This window comes from Bos indicus, chromosome 14 (genome assembly GCF_029378745.1).
Source record: "Bos indicus isolate NIAB-ARS_2022 breed Sahiwal x Tharparkar chromosome 14, NIAB-ARS_B.indTharparkar_mat_pri_1.0, whole genome shotgun sequence".
NCBI lineage: Eukaryota > Metazoa > Chordata > Mammalia > Artiodactyla > Bovidae > Bos > Bos indicus.
Genome location: NC_091773.1, coordinates 60,746,040 through 60,760,429, shown reverse-complemented (window position 1 = coordinate 60,760,429; position 14,390 = coordinate 60,746,040). Strand labels below are relative to the sequence as shown.

General features: G+C 36.6%; 1 protein-coding gene across 30 annotated transcripts in view; it reads left to right on the top strand.

The window, feature by feature from the left end:
* The window catches only part of RIMS2 (regulating synaptic membrane exocytosis 2), a 609,863-nt gene that overhangs the window by 509,423 nt on the left and 86,050 nt on the right, over positions 1–14,390 (top strand). For 17 of the 30 annotated variants that reach the window (XM_070802800.1, XM_070802799.1, XM_070802821.1 and 14 more), the window contains one exon: positions 5,062–5,303. The exons of the other annotated variants lie outside the window; for them this stretch is intronic. In XM_070802800.1, coding sequence (XP_070658901.1) covers positions 5,062–5,303 — 242 coding nt within the window. The remainder of the gene's footprint in view (positions 1–5,061; positions 5,304–14,390) is intronic. 30 annotated transcript variants of the gene reach the window in all.

Genomic DNA, 14,390 nt, shown 5'->3' with positions numbered 1-14,390 from the left:
TTCTCTAGCGGAGAAGGCAATGGCACCCACTCCAGTACTCTTGCCTGGAAAATCCATGGACGGAGGAGTCTGGTAGGCTGCAGTCCATGGGGTCGCTAAGAGTTGGACACGACTGAGCGACTTCACTTTCACCTTTCACTTTCATGAACTGGAGAAGGAAATGGCAACCCACTCCAGTGTTCTTGCCTGGAGAATCCCAGGGACGGGGGAGCCTGGTGGGCTGCCGTCTATGGGGTCACACAGAGTCGGACATGACTAACGTGACTTAGCAGCAGCAGCAGCAGCAGTCTTCTCTAGCACCACTTACTAGCCTAAGATGTTATAAATAGTCCCATTCCAGTGTCTTTTCTGCCCCTGCACTGCAGTTCTCATACTCCATTCTGGGAGCTGGTAGGCCCTCTCTACTTCATTCATAACAATTCTGAGTCACTCCAGTCTCTAATTCCTTGGGCAGGTTCTCTCCTGATCACCTTCCCACCTCTCAATATGATGAAATATTTTTTCATGACTGTGTATTTTATTTACAATGTTACTCTTATGTTTGTACTCTCACAAACTCAAGAGTTTATCTTTGTCCTGTGTTTGCTTGTTATCTTAACAGCCGAACTACTTAGTTGTACTCATTTAAACCTGTTAATGAATAGTTTTTATCTATAAACATTTTGTTTAATCAGTAACTCCTATAATCCCTTAAATATGCTAATTAAGTCTTTGGAGACTATAAGTATTTCATCGCCTTTCATTCAGTTCAGTTCAGTCGCTCAGTCGTGTCCGACTCTTTGCGACCCCATGAATTGCAGCACACCAGGTCTCCCTGTCCATCACCAACTCCCAGAGTTCACTCAGACTCACGTCCATCGAGTCAGTGACACCATCCAGCCATCTCACCCTCTGTCGTCCCCTTCTCCTCCTGCCCCCAATCCCTCCCAGCATCAGAGTCTTTTCCAATGAGTCAACTCTTCGCATCAGGTGGCCAAAGTACTGAAGTTTCAGCTTTAGCATCATTCCTTCCAAAGAAATCCTTTCTCCTAATTATAGGTGATACGAGATTTGCCCTTTAAAAAATCTTTCAGGATACAACTTTAAACAACTACAGTTAATTGCTTGTACTGACAATTTTTCATATTTCAAGACTACTACATATATAAACTTTTTCATTATTTTCCAATGCCAAAAATCAGAAACATGCATAAAACCATATTCAGAATGTGAAAACACTGTTTCTTTCTGGAATTGAGCATCCTATATCAGTGCCCAGTATTAGTGTGTAGTAATCTCATGGAATTAGCTTGAAAGCCATGCTGTGCCTTTAGCCTATGGAATGAACTATGCAAATTGAGTTGTTTTAGTCCTGCTTTGCTTTTTTCATTTGTCTGATTGTTTTAATTTTTTTTTCTGGTTACCGATAACTTTTATGTTCATTTTGGAAAAAACAAAATAGAAAAAAAAGAACATTTTTAAAAAGCATAATACCAACCAGAGAAAATTAAAACCATTTTACACTGTTCACAGTACATCCTTTAGATTTCTTTCTGTATACACTTGTACTTCTTTTCCTGAGAACATAAACATCTGAAACATATTTTATTTTTCTTTACATTCCCTTTATTCCTTTAGTGCAGGTAGCTAGTGAGTCATCTGTGAATCTAGGTTTCCTGAACTACCCAGTTTAGCAAGATATGTTTATTTCTATTTATATGAATTTCTTTTCTTTTCTGTTTGTGACTCTGTGTCACTCTGGGATTTGAATTTGCTTGTGTGCCCTAGTGGTAGAGTGAATCCATATTTGGTATGTGTGCCAGCCAAACCTAAACTGCAGATATCTGCTTTCTCACCCTTTCTCCCATATCAAGAACATATTTTATGTTAATAAATATTTATTTACAACAGCATTTTCAAAGGTATATTCTATTTTATTGATGAACATGACTTATTTAAACGTCCTCTACCATTGGACATTTCTGGGGGTTTTGCCTTTGTGTATGTATGTGTTTTACTATTACAATCAATTCTGCAGTAAATAGTATTCTTGCTAAATCTATGATCATTGCTGTTTTCCCTTAGGGTAAATCCTGAAAGTAAAAGTGACAGGTTAAAGGATAGGCATGTTTTTTAAACGCTTTTGATACATTTTGTCATGGTGCCTTTCAGAGATACATCACTGATACTCCCACCAGCAACATTGGTAATTTACCTTGTTACCAGACCCTTACAGATGTTCTCTTTTAAAGTAATAATATAATGATAGGGTCTGTGTTTTCTTAAACACTAAGTATTCCAAATGATCACCCATGTTTACAGATTCTTTACTATGAAATATTTTATAAGTAAAGAGTCACAAGACTTTTAATATGTTGGTTGATAGCTTGTTTGCTTGCAGTATTGTTTGCATATAGTTTAAGGTGATGGCCAAGTGAGGAAAGTAGAAGAAAGCAATAGCGATACCCTAGACTCAGTCACCCTCCCTTCAAAACCTGGCACTGAAGAGCAACTACGCAAACTCATCCTGATGATCTCTGTTTTAAGGGGATGAGAAGTAGATCCATCTTACAAAACTATTAATAACCCTTCTTGTAGATAATGCATTATCAAAGGTGTTAGATTGAAGAGAAGTACATTTCTTTAAAACCAAATAATCAGTAAAACATTTATCTATAAACTTGTTTATCTTTTCAGTTAGTATTTTATATCCTGATTGGTTTTGGCTAAGTTCTTTATGCCCTAATATCCAACCATGAGAATTAAAATGCAAAAGTCACAAGGTATAATATTTTGAGAGTGTATCTTTAACTTCCTTGGTAGGTAGTAGTAGGTGGTTCTTTTAGAAAAGTATGCTTGGGATAAAAGTTCCTACAAACGAGAGTACTAGTTATTGTGACTATGGAACATATATTATTTTGAAAGCCTTAGTGTTGACTGAACTTTGACTTTTCTAGACTATGCCATGCCTTTTCTGATGATGGCATACCTTAAAATCATGTTGTATTTCTATGTTCATTTGCCCAGAATCCATGAAACAAGATATACTCTGGGAGCAAAGTGTTTCATCATTAAAGGGGACCTTATAGATATTGCAGTTCAACATGTTTAATTGATGTTTAATGGATGATGATGGTGGTAGCGGTGGTGGAGATAATAAGAAGGAGGAAGAGAATAATTTTTGGAGCTCTTATGTGTCTCCTACTCTGCTTAGTGCTTAAGTTTTCTCATTTATTAAATGAGGAAGTTAAGTTCCAGAAAGGGAAACAACTCTCCTAAGATTAGTCAGTAAAACCAAAATTCAAATCCAGATTTCCTGACTCTCAGTGTAGTCCACCCTGCATATAGCCACCTAACGCTGGCTATATGAAAACCATTTTAGACATCTGACTCTCCGAAGTCTTAAAATTTATAATCATAAAGATTATTTTTTGATGCTTTTAAGTATTTACATATATATGTTGAAGGGCTTTAGCCTTATTTTATGTATTGTCTATATTCCCTAATTGCTGTCATTTCTATTTATTTAATTTTTATTTTAATCTTATTATGTCTATTCTTTAAAATAAGAAGCTACAGTGAAATATTCTCTTATAAATGAGGACCCTGAGGATCAAGTAGAAGCAATAAACTTTCTGAAGGAAGTCAGTTAAGTAGCAATAAAGCTGGAATTGTAGCGCCCATCTGTTACCTCCAAACTCTTTCTACTTTATTCTATAGTTGCTTATTGAAAAATAGCAAAATCAAACAAACTTGAAAATGATTAGTTTGTGTCACCATAGAAGGGTATACACTGTCTCCTCTCTTGCTATCTCTTGGTCTGTTTGTGCCTCATTTCTTCTTAAAATTAATATGAATGATAAAATAGTACACTCTACTGTCTTTTTAAGAAATTCACACTGAGTCTTTTCCCTCTTAAATACTTGGAGAAAATGAACATAGGTTAATACCTAAACTAACGTGTTAGGTATTCCCTGGCAGTCCAGTGGTTAGGACTCCATGCCAGGGGTGCCCAGGTTTGATTCCTAGTCCTTACTTTTCAGTAAATATTACTCTAGATAGAGGAAAAAAACTGTTTAAAAATTATTGCCTTCTGACCATATTGTAAGCTGCTAAGTCGCTTCAGTCGTGTCTGATTCTGTGCGACCCCATAGAGAGCAGCCCACCAGGCTCCGCCATCCCTGGGATTCTTCAGGCAAGAACACTGGAGTGGGTTGCCATTTCCTTCTCCAATGCATGAAAGTGAAAAGTGAAAGTGAAGTTGCTCAGTCGTGTCCAACTCTTAGCGACCCCATGGACTGCAGCCCACTAGGCTCCTCCATCCATGGGATTTTCCAGGCAAGAGCACTGGAGTGGGGTACTTCTCCATTGCCTTCTCTGGACCATATTGTATAGAAAACTGCAAATGACTTTTCTTTCTTTCAAATGAATACAAGAGGAAAATCTTTCCTTCATTTTTGGAATATAGACATATCAATAAATATGAAAATGTAAAGTGAAATAAATTATTTTTAAATCAAAACTAATGAAAACATCAATTGTTGTTAGAAAATTTAACAAGGTTTAGAAAAATCTTATTAATAAAATGAGAAAATTAAACAGCTACTCAGCAGTAGATGCTGTCATTTTTGCCATTTTTTTGTAAAATTTCCCCAGTCAAATTTCTCTTTGATGGCTGTAGTAAAGCAAATTAGAGAAGAATGGTTTGGAAACTTCTTTTTTTTGTTGTTTTTTGTTATATGACTGCCTTAAAGCATATTGCACTTGTAAGACAGTGTATTCTCTTAAATGAGCCCACTTATTTTTCACAGATCTTTTTTTCTCCCCACTGTGGCCATGCATACCAGTGTCTTCTTTGAAAGCAGAAATGAAAACATATCTGATTTTGGATACTTATGTTAAGGTTGGCTCTGAATAGTAAAATCCATTCAAGACCATGGTGTTTGAAAAATTTTAAATCCTAAAAACATGTCCCATTAATGTTATAATTGAATTATACTCCAGCTATTTCATCTAAAATACCTTTTTCTGTCTTTTCCTTTTTGCTCTTGCCATCACTTTTAATGATCCATGGGCCTACAGTGTCTTTACATCCAAAATGCAAAGCAGACAAATGGGCATCTCAGGGAAGAACATGACCAAGAGCACCAGCATCAGCGGAGACATGTGCTCGCTGGAGAAGAATGATGGCAGCCAGTCGGACACCGCAGTGGGTGCCTTGGGCACCAGCAGCAAGAAGCGACGCTCTAGCATTGGGGCCAAAATGGTAGCTATCGTTGGTCTTTCCCGGAAGAGCCGCAGTGCTTCTCAGCTCAGCCAAACGGGTAGGCATTTTTATGTTACTGTTGACTTCCTAATTGAGTTGTAATTAAAACACATAATCTTTTCTCTTACTCATTCGGCCTCAGTAATGTGTGGATGATGACAAGTACCAGAAGGAAAGGGGCGTTTTAAGCTAGTGGACCTTTCTGAAAATATAACCATGACTTTGTTTTTCAGTGATGAGCGAACCTGCTTGGAAGTGAACCTTGGTTACTGTTCTTGACATGCGCTTCACGTCTTTTCTCCTCAAGGAGGAGCTCAGCTGTGGTCCCCCTGATTTGTTTCTCGTCTTTTGCAAAGGTGCTCTGATCTGTGAGATATTTGCTTTTCTTTAGGTTCCTCAAGTTGGAACCCACCAAGTTAATTTCCACTCCCAGCAAGTTACCACGATGAAGATGACACCACATATTTTGTGTGAATAATATACTTCTTTTATTGCTGACAACCTAACTTCTTTTTCAGTTTGTAAGCAGCATTTACCAGTTGTATCAATTTCCTCACTGCAGTTTTTACTTTCCCAGTTAACATTTCAAGCAGCAATATTCTCCAGCTGCAGGGGTGGAGGAATTTTCTGCTGATGGGGAAGATATTCAAAGCTTTGCTATTCGAAAATTCAGTCTCTAAATCACATCTGCAAAAATAAATTAGATACCACCCTCCTAACTCAGAAAAACCACTGTTAGCAATTAAGAATTTATTTGTGAGTCAAAGCAATGTCTTTTTTCAAATGGGTGTTGATAATTAAACATTCAGTCCCTGGTATCTGGGAAATAATAGCATATCTTCTACTTAACACACAAACAAAAGCATGTAATATGGTGTTTCTTTTACAGCAAATAAATTATAGGCAAATGAATTAAATCTCATTTATGTCTGAATACTATGGTTCTGGTACAGAGAAGTCAGGACATAAATCTGCAACACAGAAGAATTTAAGGCTACGTTAGTTCCTGGACCCGCCTAATCTTGTTTTTACAAACTATACCAGTGACTCTGGATTTTGAGCCTTATATAATAATATTATATTGAAATAAGATTTTGATGGCTTCCCTATATCCTGATTGTAACTTACTATATTTACTGTGATTATGTTAGAATTATTATTTAATGTTTAATTTTTAATTTATGTTTAATGTTAATTTAGAGTTTAATTTTTTACTTAGTGTTTTAAAATGTTATTTTGTGTTTTAATATAGAATTAGGGATTTAATGTATGGACAGAGAGATCATATCTAAATGACTTTTTTAATTGCTAATATTTATACATACATAATTAACTGTGTTGTGCTAAAATGATAGATGTTGGCCTTTTGAAGTTGAGAGGTTTCTTTCTCTAGCAGTTAGAACTTTATTGCATTTTTCTATTTAAAACTTACATTTGTAAACCTAAAACTGCTCTAAAAATAAAGTCTATTAATTGTTTTAAATGAAGAACCTAAAATAGACTCTAATAAGACTACAAGCTAGAGAATATGTGGTGTTAAACTAAATAATTAATTCTGTTCATTGAGGGTTTTGGATAAATATTGAACACTTATTGTGTGCCAGGCAAATTGAGAACACAGATGATTCAGAAATCATTTATAACCTGAATTGCTTATACTCTAGTAGAAGATATATACTTAAACAGATTACTTCAAAATCCTGTGTCAGGGACTTCCCTGTGGCCCAGTGGTTAAGACTGTCTTCCCATACTGAATGTGCAGTGTTGATCCCTGGCCAAGGAACTAAGATCCCACATACCTTGAGGCCAGTCAGTCACACAATTTAGTGATGGGTTTGATGTGGGGAGGTGAAGGAGAGAAGATTCTAAGGTGATTCTCATGTTTCTGGCTTGCATCCACGGATGGATGGTTATAGTGCTATTAACGGATATTGGAAGCATAAAAGAAGGAGTAGGTTGGGATAAGAAGGGTGAGTCCTTCAATTTAGGACACTTTGAATCTGAGATATCTATGTAATATCCAAGTAGAAATGTCTAGAACATATTTAAATACATACTTCTAAAGCTCATGTCAGAACCAGAGATATAAATGTGAGAATCATAAAGTTTAGAGGTTGCTTGAAACCATGAACATGGGTGAGATTGCCCAAAAAGAACACGACAGATAAAAGAGCAGTAGATGAAGAAAATACTTTGTGCAAGATTAACTTTTTAGAACTGGACAGAGAAAGAGGAGCCGGTGAAGACCAAGGAGATATTACCATGAAGAAAGAACAAATACTAGAAGAGAGCTGTGTCACAGAAACTAAGAATGTAGATTTGAAGAGAAAATGGTCAGTATTTCTCAATGATCAATTTCATTCTTTGTAGTTTGGGCATTAATATCCCATATATCTTTCCTTGACAGTGTTTTATTTAATGATAGAGCTCTGTTGACCATACACTGATTTGGTTTTTATCTTCAGAAACACTGTGATACTGGCAGATTTTAAAAATGTAGTTTTTCCTTGTTATATCCTATAGCCCCTTTTTACATATATAGCATAGCAGAAAATAACGTGTTTCTTTTTGTTATGGTCTTCATTGGTATTCAGTGACATTGTAATGGTTAAAATTTTTATCATCTTAAAATGTGTAATTATTCCTATCTGCGCACTGTATAGCTTTGACCTGTATTGACAATAGAATTCAGAGTATCTCTCACTTTAAAGCCCAAGTTTAACTGTAGAATAGCCAACAGAGATAGTTTGGTAATTATTGAACTCCAAACTTTCATTGGGTTTCTAAATTCTGTATTTATGTGTATATGTTTCAAGTAAGATTTTTATGTTGTCTTTTCTTTAAAAATACAGTAATAAGCTCTAACAGTGTTTAAAACTGAAATCTTCAAATTTATTACCTAAACTTTGATCACATGATAGCATTATCTAAAACAATGAATGGATTTGTGATGCTGGATCTTACATTAGATCCTTTGTTTTGATTTTCCTGGCCTCTTCGTGGAAATCTGCATGTACTTAAGTTGTAGAGTTATCACTTAATGAATGATATATCATACATAATGCCTTCAGCTTCTTAAAATGATATTTATCATCATAAAATTAAATATCATTTTACCAGTATGAATTTTCAAGATGAGATAAAGACTGCTTGCTTGACTTCTGAAGAGTAGAAAGCTCAGCAAAATAGTATCTTTCTAAAGAATGTTGAAATTATTCTGAATTATATCAGTAATCATACATAAATAATAATTGGTGAAGGGGAAACCATTTCTAGAGATATGTTGGTTCATACACATAGTAGCTAACTCATATCTCTCTTTTATCCCCGTGCTATTTTGTATCCTTTGACTGCTAAATGGAAACTCACCATTTTTAAAGCTTAAATATATCTTGCTAAACATCACAACCTTGTAGAAAGTGCATGGAGTGAATAAGGAGACTTGGTTGCTATTGCTTACCCTGGGTTATATAAGATATCAAATATGGCCTCTTAAAAAAACCTACCCAACATATCTGAGTCATAGAATGTTCATCTGACATATGGAATTAACACCTGCTGTCCTAACAGCGTTTTTATAAGATCATACTTTAAATGTATAAGAAAGTGCTTTCAGCACTTAAAAATCACTTTGCAGATGTAAGCTATCAGTAGCAAATTCAGCCTCATATGGGGAATCAGGAATTCTATTTTAGACATGTTGATTTTGAGATGCCCATTAAACATCTAAGTACAGTTATATGTTTAATTAGATATGCAACTGTAGTCTAGTAGGTCAAGCTAAACATGTAATTTGGGAGTAATCAGCAGGTAATATTTAAAGCTGTGGCACTAGATAATATTGCTTAGTGTAATTTGAATCAAGAAGAAAACTATAATAAAAACAGAGCCATGTTATATACCAACATTTAGAAGTCAGGAAGAGAGTCCATTAAAGGAAACTAAAGAGAGAGCAGCCATTAAAGAAAATGAAAAAGAAGAATATGGTATCTTAGAAACCAAAGGAAGGAACTATCTTAAGGAAGATGATCACCTCTGTCAAGTGCTTCTGGTAATTCAGATAAGGTGAAGACAGGGAGTTGACCATTGGATTTCACATGATGGAGGAATTTGGCAAACCTTGACAAACCTTGCAATGGAGGACAAAGCCTGATTTAAGCAGGTTAACAAAAATGAGAGAGGAGGTAGAGACTGTGAGAATAACTTCCAGAATAAAAGTTATAACACATGGACTTCCCTGACCTGCCAGTGGGTTCAGGAGGATTCCACATGCCGCCAGGCACCTGAGCCTGTGTGCAGCAACTGCTGAGCCCTCGCTCCCCAGCAAGAGAAACCACCTCAGTGGGAAGCCCACACACCTCGACAGAGTAGACCCTGTTCTCAGCAATGAGAGGATGCCTGCACACAGCAGCAGAGACCTGGTGCAGCCAAAAATAAAATGAGTGAATAGAATCAATTAAAAATAAACAAATGCGACTGATCCTTTAAAGCAATTTTTAACACCTAATACTTATGGAGCACTTTCACGTGTTAGGCAGTTTTGGGGGGCACTTTACATGTAAGTCACACAACAATGTTATGAAGAAAGAATTAATTACTATTACCCTCATTTTACAGATGAGGAAACTAATGTAGGCAAAAAGAGTAAGTTCCCCAAGTTTACTCAACTGGTGAGGGTCAAAGTTGGGATTGAAATGCAGGCAGTATATTCATTCTTCATTCTTAATTATTCTGTTATAGTCTAGACTAGCACCGTTAAATAGAACTGTTAGCTTTTTGGCAAGTTCTGCATCTGCTTTATCCAATACAACATGTGGCTCTTGATCACTTTCTATGTGGCTTCTGTGACTAACTAATACATTTTAAATTTGTATAATTTTAATTTAAGTAGGCACATATGACTGATGACTACTGTGTTGGTGCAAATAAAAACAATTTCTAGAATTTTGGTTTAAAAAAGAAAATAAAAAAATAGGACTATAGCTTGGAAGAAATAGAGTCAAAGAAGAGTTTTTGCCTTTTTAATAACAGAGGGGATACTTCTGGGGAATACTGAGTAGGTGAGAGGGTTTCAGATCCAGAGCTGAAGCAAAGATCAGCTGTTATCACCTGTGGCCACTCAGGGATCTCGACTCTTGTCACCTTGTAGTAATTTCTAAGCTCATGTAGTACTTTTTATTTCCTCTAATTGTAACATTTAGTAATTGTAATCATTTGTATATTTGTTTATCTCTTGGCTAGACTGTTTTTTTTTTCCTTATTTTGTACCTCCTTCTCAGTGTCTGCTCATATCAAATAAACTGATCTCCAATGAAAGGCCCATATACTTCTTTGGAGTTCATGATGAAGTTCTCTGAAAATGGTGGAACTAATTTTTGTCTTTTAGCCTAAAAGACAGAAAAAGAAATTAAGCACTACCATACTTAATATATGGCTTTACCCTAGTTTTCTCAGTTGGTCTGAGTGTAAGTCAGGTGTCATATGCCTTTTTGGAGGTGTTAGTTCCGTTATCCCTGAGAAAGTGGGCGAGAGGCTTACAGAGATTGCAAGAGGCTTGCAAAGAAACTGAATTGAGTATAATACCAATGCTGCGACTACACGAAAAAGGTAGACCTGAAAATTCTAACCTTATGTCAAGCTTTTCATTAGGTGCGGATGAAGCAAATGCAGTGACACTCTAAGATCTGACAAGTCCCTAAAAATTGTAAGTTCTCAGGAAAATTAATAAAATACAGATTTATAGCCACTATTATTAATGATGAACTTTACATTTATACTTTATATGATCTACGGTGTTTCTTTATGAAGTTTCTTTTTCAACTATGACATTATTAAAACTAAGTATGAGAAACCTGAATTCGGAACCAGACCCTCGAATTGCTCTGTTTATTAGCTAACATAATGCCAGCTGCTTTAAAATATAAACTGTGAAAATTTAATACAAAAGAAGTTTATTCATTGAGCAGATACCAGTCCAAATATCAGTTATTCCCAGTGGGCAGTGGCCTGCCCTGTGGTCGTTCAGAGTTGGAGGCTCTTTTCGTCTCGTGGCTCTACCCTCTTGTAGGGCCTTGGAGCCCTGTGTATTCAGCCAGCACGTGGGAAAGTGTTTATGAGCAAGAACTGGAAATAGTGAGCTCACTTCTGCTTGTATTTCATTGGCTGCAACTCAGTCACAAGATATTGGAAAATGGGAGGTTAGGAAATGTAGTCCAGGGAGTGCTCAGGAAAGAGAAGAAACAGTTTTGTAAGCAAACCAGTATTTTTAAAAACTAAAATGAATATTACTTCAAACATTTTTCTTGACAGGATAAAGTATTAATTTGCCATTTGAATAATGACTTACAAATATTTATTGCATTGTAGTATTTTAAAATATTTGTATATTATTTTACGTATTCAAAAAGTAAATATATTTGTTTTTAATTTTTTTACTGAAATGGATGTAATATTTTAAAGATTTTAAACAACTTGTCTAGTGTGTAATTCCAAAAGGCTTAAAACTTCTGTTCTCAGTTCAGTTCAGTCGCTCAGTCATGTCCAACTCCTTGTGACCCCATGAACCACAGCACACCAGGCCTCCCTGTCCATCACCAACTCCCAGAGTCCACCCAAACCCATATCCATCGAGTCGGTGATGCCATCCAACCATCTCATCCTCTGTCATTCCCTTCTCCTCCTGCCCTCAATCTTTCCCAGCATCAGGGTCTTTTCCAGTGAGTCAGCTCTTCACATCAGGTGGCCAAAGTATTGCAGTTTCAGCTTCAATATCAGTCCTTCCAATGGACACCCACAACTGATCTCCTTTAGGATGGACTGGTTGGATCTCCTTGCAGTCCAAGGGACTCTCAAGAGTCTTCTCCAACACTACAGTTCAAAAGCATTAATTCTTCAGTGCTCAGTCTTCTTTATAGTCCAACTCTCACATCCATACATGACCACTGGAAAAACCATAGACTTGACTAAACGGATCTTTGTTGGCAAAGTAATGTCTCTGCTTTTTAATATGCTGTCTAGGTTGGTCATAACTTTCCTTCCAAGGAGTAAGTGTCTTTTAATTTCATGGCTGCACTCACCATCTGCAGTGATTTTGGAGCCCAGAAAAATTAAGTCAGCCACTGTATCCACTGTTTCTCCATCTATTTGCCATGAAGTGATGGGACCAGATTCCATGATCTTTGTTTTCTGAATGTTGAGCTTTAAGCCAACTTTTTCACTCTCCTCTTTCACTTTCATCAAGAGGCTCTTTAGTTCTTCTTTACTTTCTGCCATAAGGGTGGTGTCATCTGCATATTTGAGGTTATTGATATCTCTCCTGGCAATCTTGATTCCAGCTTGTTCCTCCAGCCCAGCGTTTCTCATGATGTACTCTGTTCTAGTATATAATAATTCTAAGTGAATGTTTGCTAAATTCACAAGTGTATTAAGAGATAACTTTGTAATAATGAAGAATAATGTAGATGTTAAATAGTAGTACTGTCTCCTTATGCCATTAGAAATCCCAAACTAACACTAAAGGATACATAACATGTTAAGCTAACAAAAAATGTGACTTTAACACTAAATTTAGGCATATTTCTCACCACTGAAATTATAATAATGCTTTAGCACTTATAATTCTACGAGCCATTATTAATTAAAAGTCATGTCACTATTTGTCATTTGCTAATAAGCTTAAGTGGTTCAAATGTTACAGATGAGGCAAACAAAGTATTTCTTATAAGTGAAAGCTGTTATTAGCATAAGTTATGTTAAAGTACTTCTGTAGCAAACTAGGATCAACAAGTGGCTGCGGAAGAGCAATTTTATTGTTACTGAAATTAATTTAACATATCTTAAATTTAAACTGAATTTCATATCTTTTTAAAATTTGTTTTTAATTGAAGCATATTTGCTTTACAACATTGTGTTGGTTTCTGCCATACAACATCGTGAATCAGCCACAAGTATATATATGTCCCCTCCCTCTTGAGCCTCCCTCCCACCCCACACCCATCCCATCCTTCTAGGTTGTCAGAGAGCACAGGGTTGAGCTCTCTGTTAGACAGCAGCTTCCCACTAGCTATCTGTTTGACATATGGTAATGTTTATGTTTAAACGCTACTCTCCCAATACGGCCCACCATCTCCCCTCACTGTGTCCACAACCTGTTCTCTATGTCTGTGTCTCTATCCCTGCCCTGCAGATAGGTTCAGCAGTACCATTTGTTCTACAAAATTTAACTTTCAATTTTTTTGCCTGAGCAATCGCTCAGTCATATCTTACTCTTTGAGACTCCATGGACTGTAGCCTACAAGGCTTCTCTGTCGGTGGGGCTTCTCCAGGCAAGAATTCTGGAGTGGGTTGCTTTGCCTTCCGCCAGGGGATCTTCCAAACCCAGGTATCAAACCCAGGTCTCCAACATTGCAGGTGGGTTCTTTACCATCTGAGCCACCAGGGAAGCCCAAGAAAACTGGGAGTGGGTAGCCTGTTCCTTCTCCAGGAGATCTTCCTGACCCAGGAATCGAACCAGGGTCTCCCGCATTGCAGGAGGATTCTTTACCAGCTGAGCTACCAGGGAAGCCCAATGGTGGTAAAATATACATAACATAGAATTTACCATTGACCACTTAACCATTTTTAAATGGCATTAAATTCAGTGACATTAATACCTTCATACTGCTTTGCTACCATTATCACCATCTATCTCCAGAACTCTTTTAATCTTGTAAAACTGAAATAATTCCCTATTTGCTTTTTCCCCCAGCTTCTGACAATCACCATTCTATTTTCTGTCTCTGTGAATTTGATGACTTTAGGTACATAATATAAGTGGAATGGTATAGTGATTGTCCTTTTGTGACTGGCTTATTTCACTTTGCATAATGTCCTTCAAGTTCGCCAATGTTGTAGCATATGTCAGAATTTCCTTCCTTTTTAAGGCTGGATAATATTCCATTGTATTTTTTTTTTTTTTTTCACAGAAAACTAGTCAATCTAATCACACTGGGACCACAGCCTTGTCTAACTCAATGAAACTAAGCCATGCCTGTGGGGCAACCCAAGATGGGCGGGTCACGGTGCAGAGATCTGATAGAATGTGGTCCACTGGAGAAGGGAATGGCAAACCACTTCAGTATTCTTGCCTTGAGAACCCCATGAACAG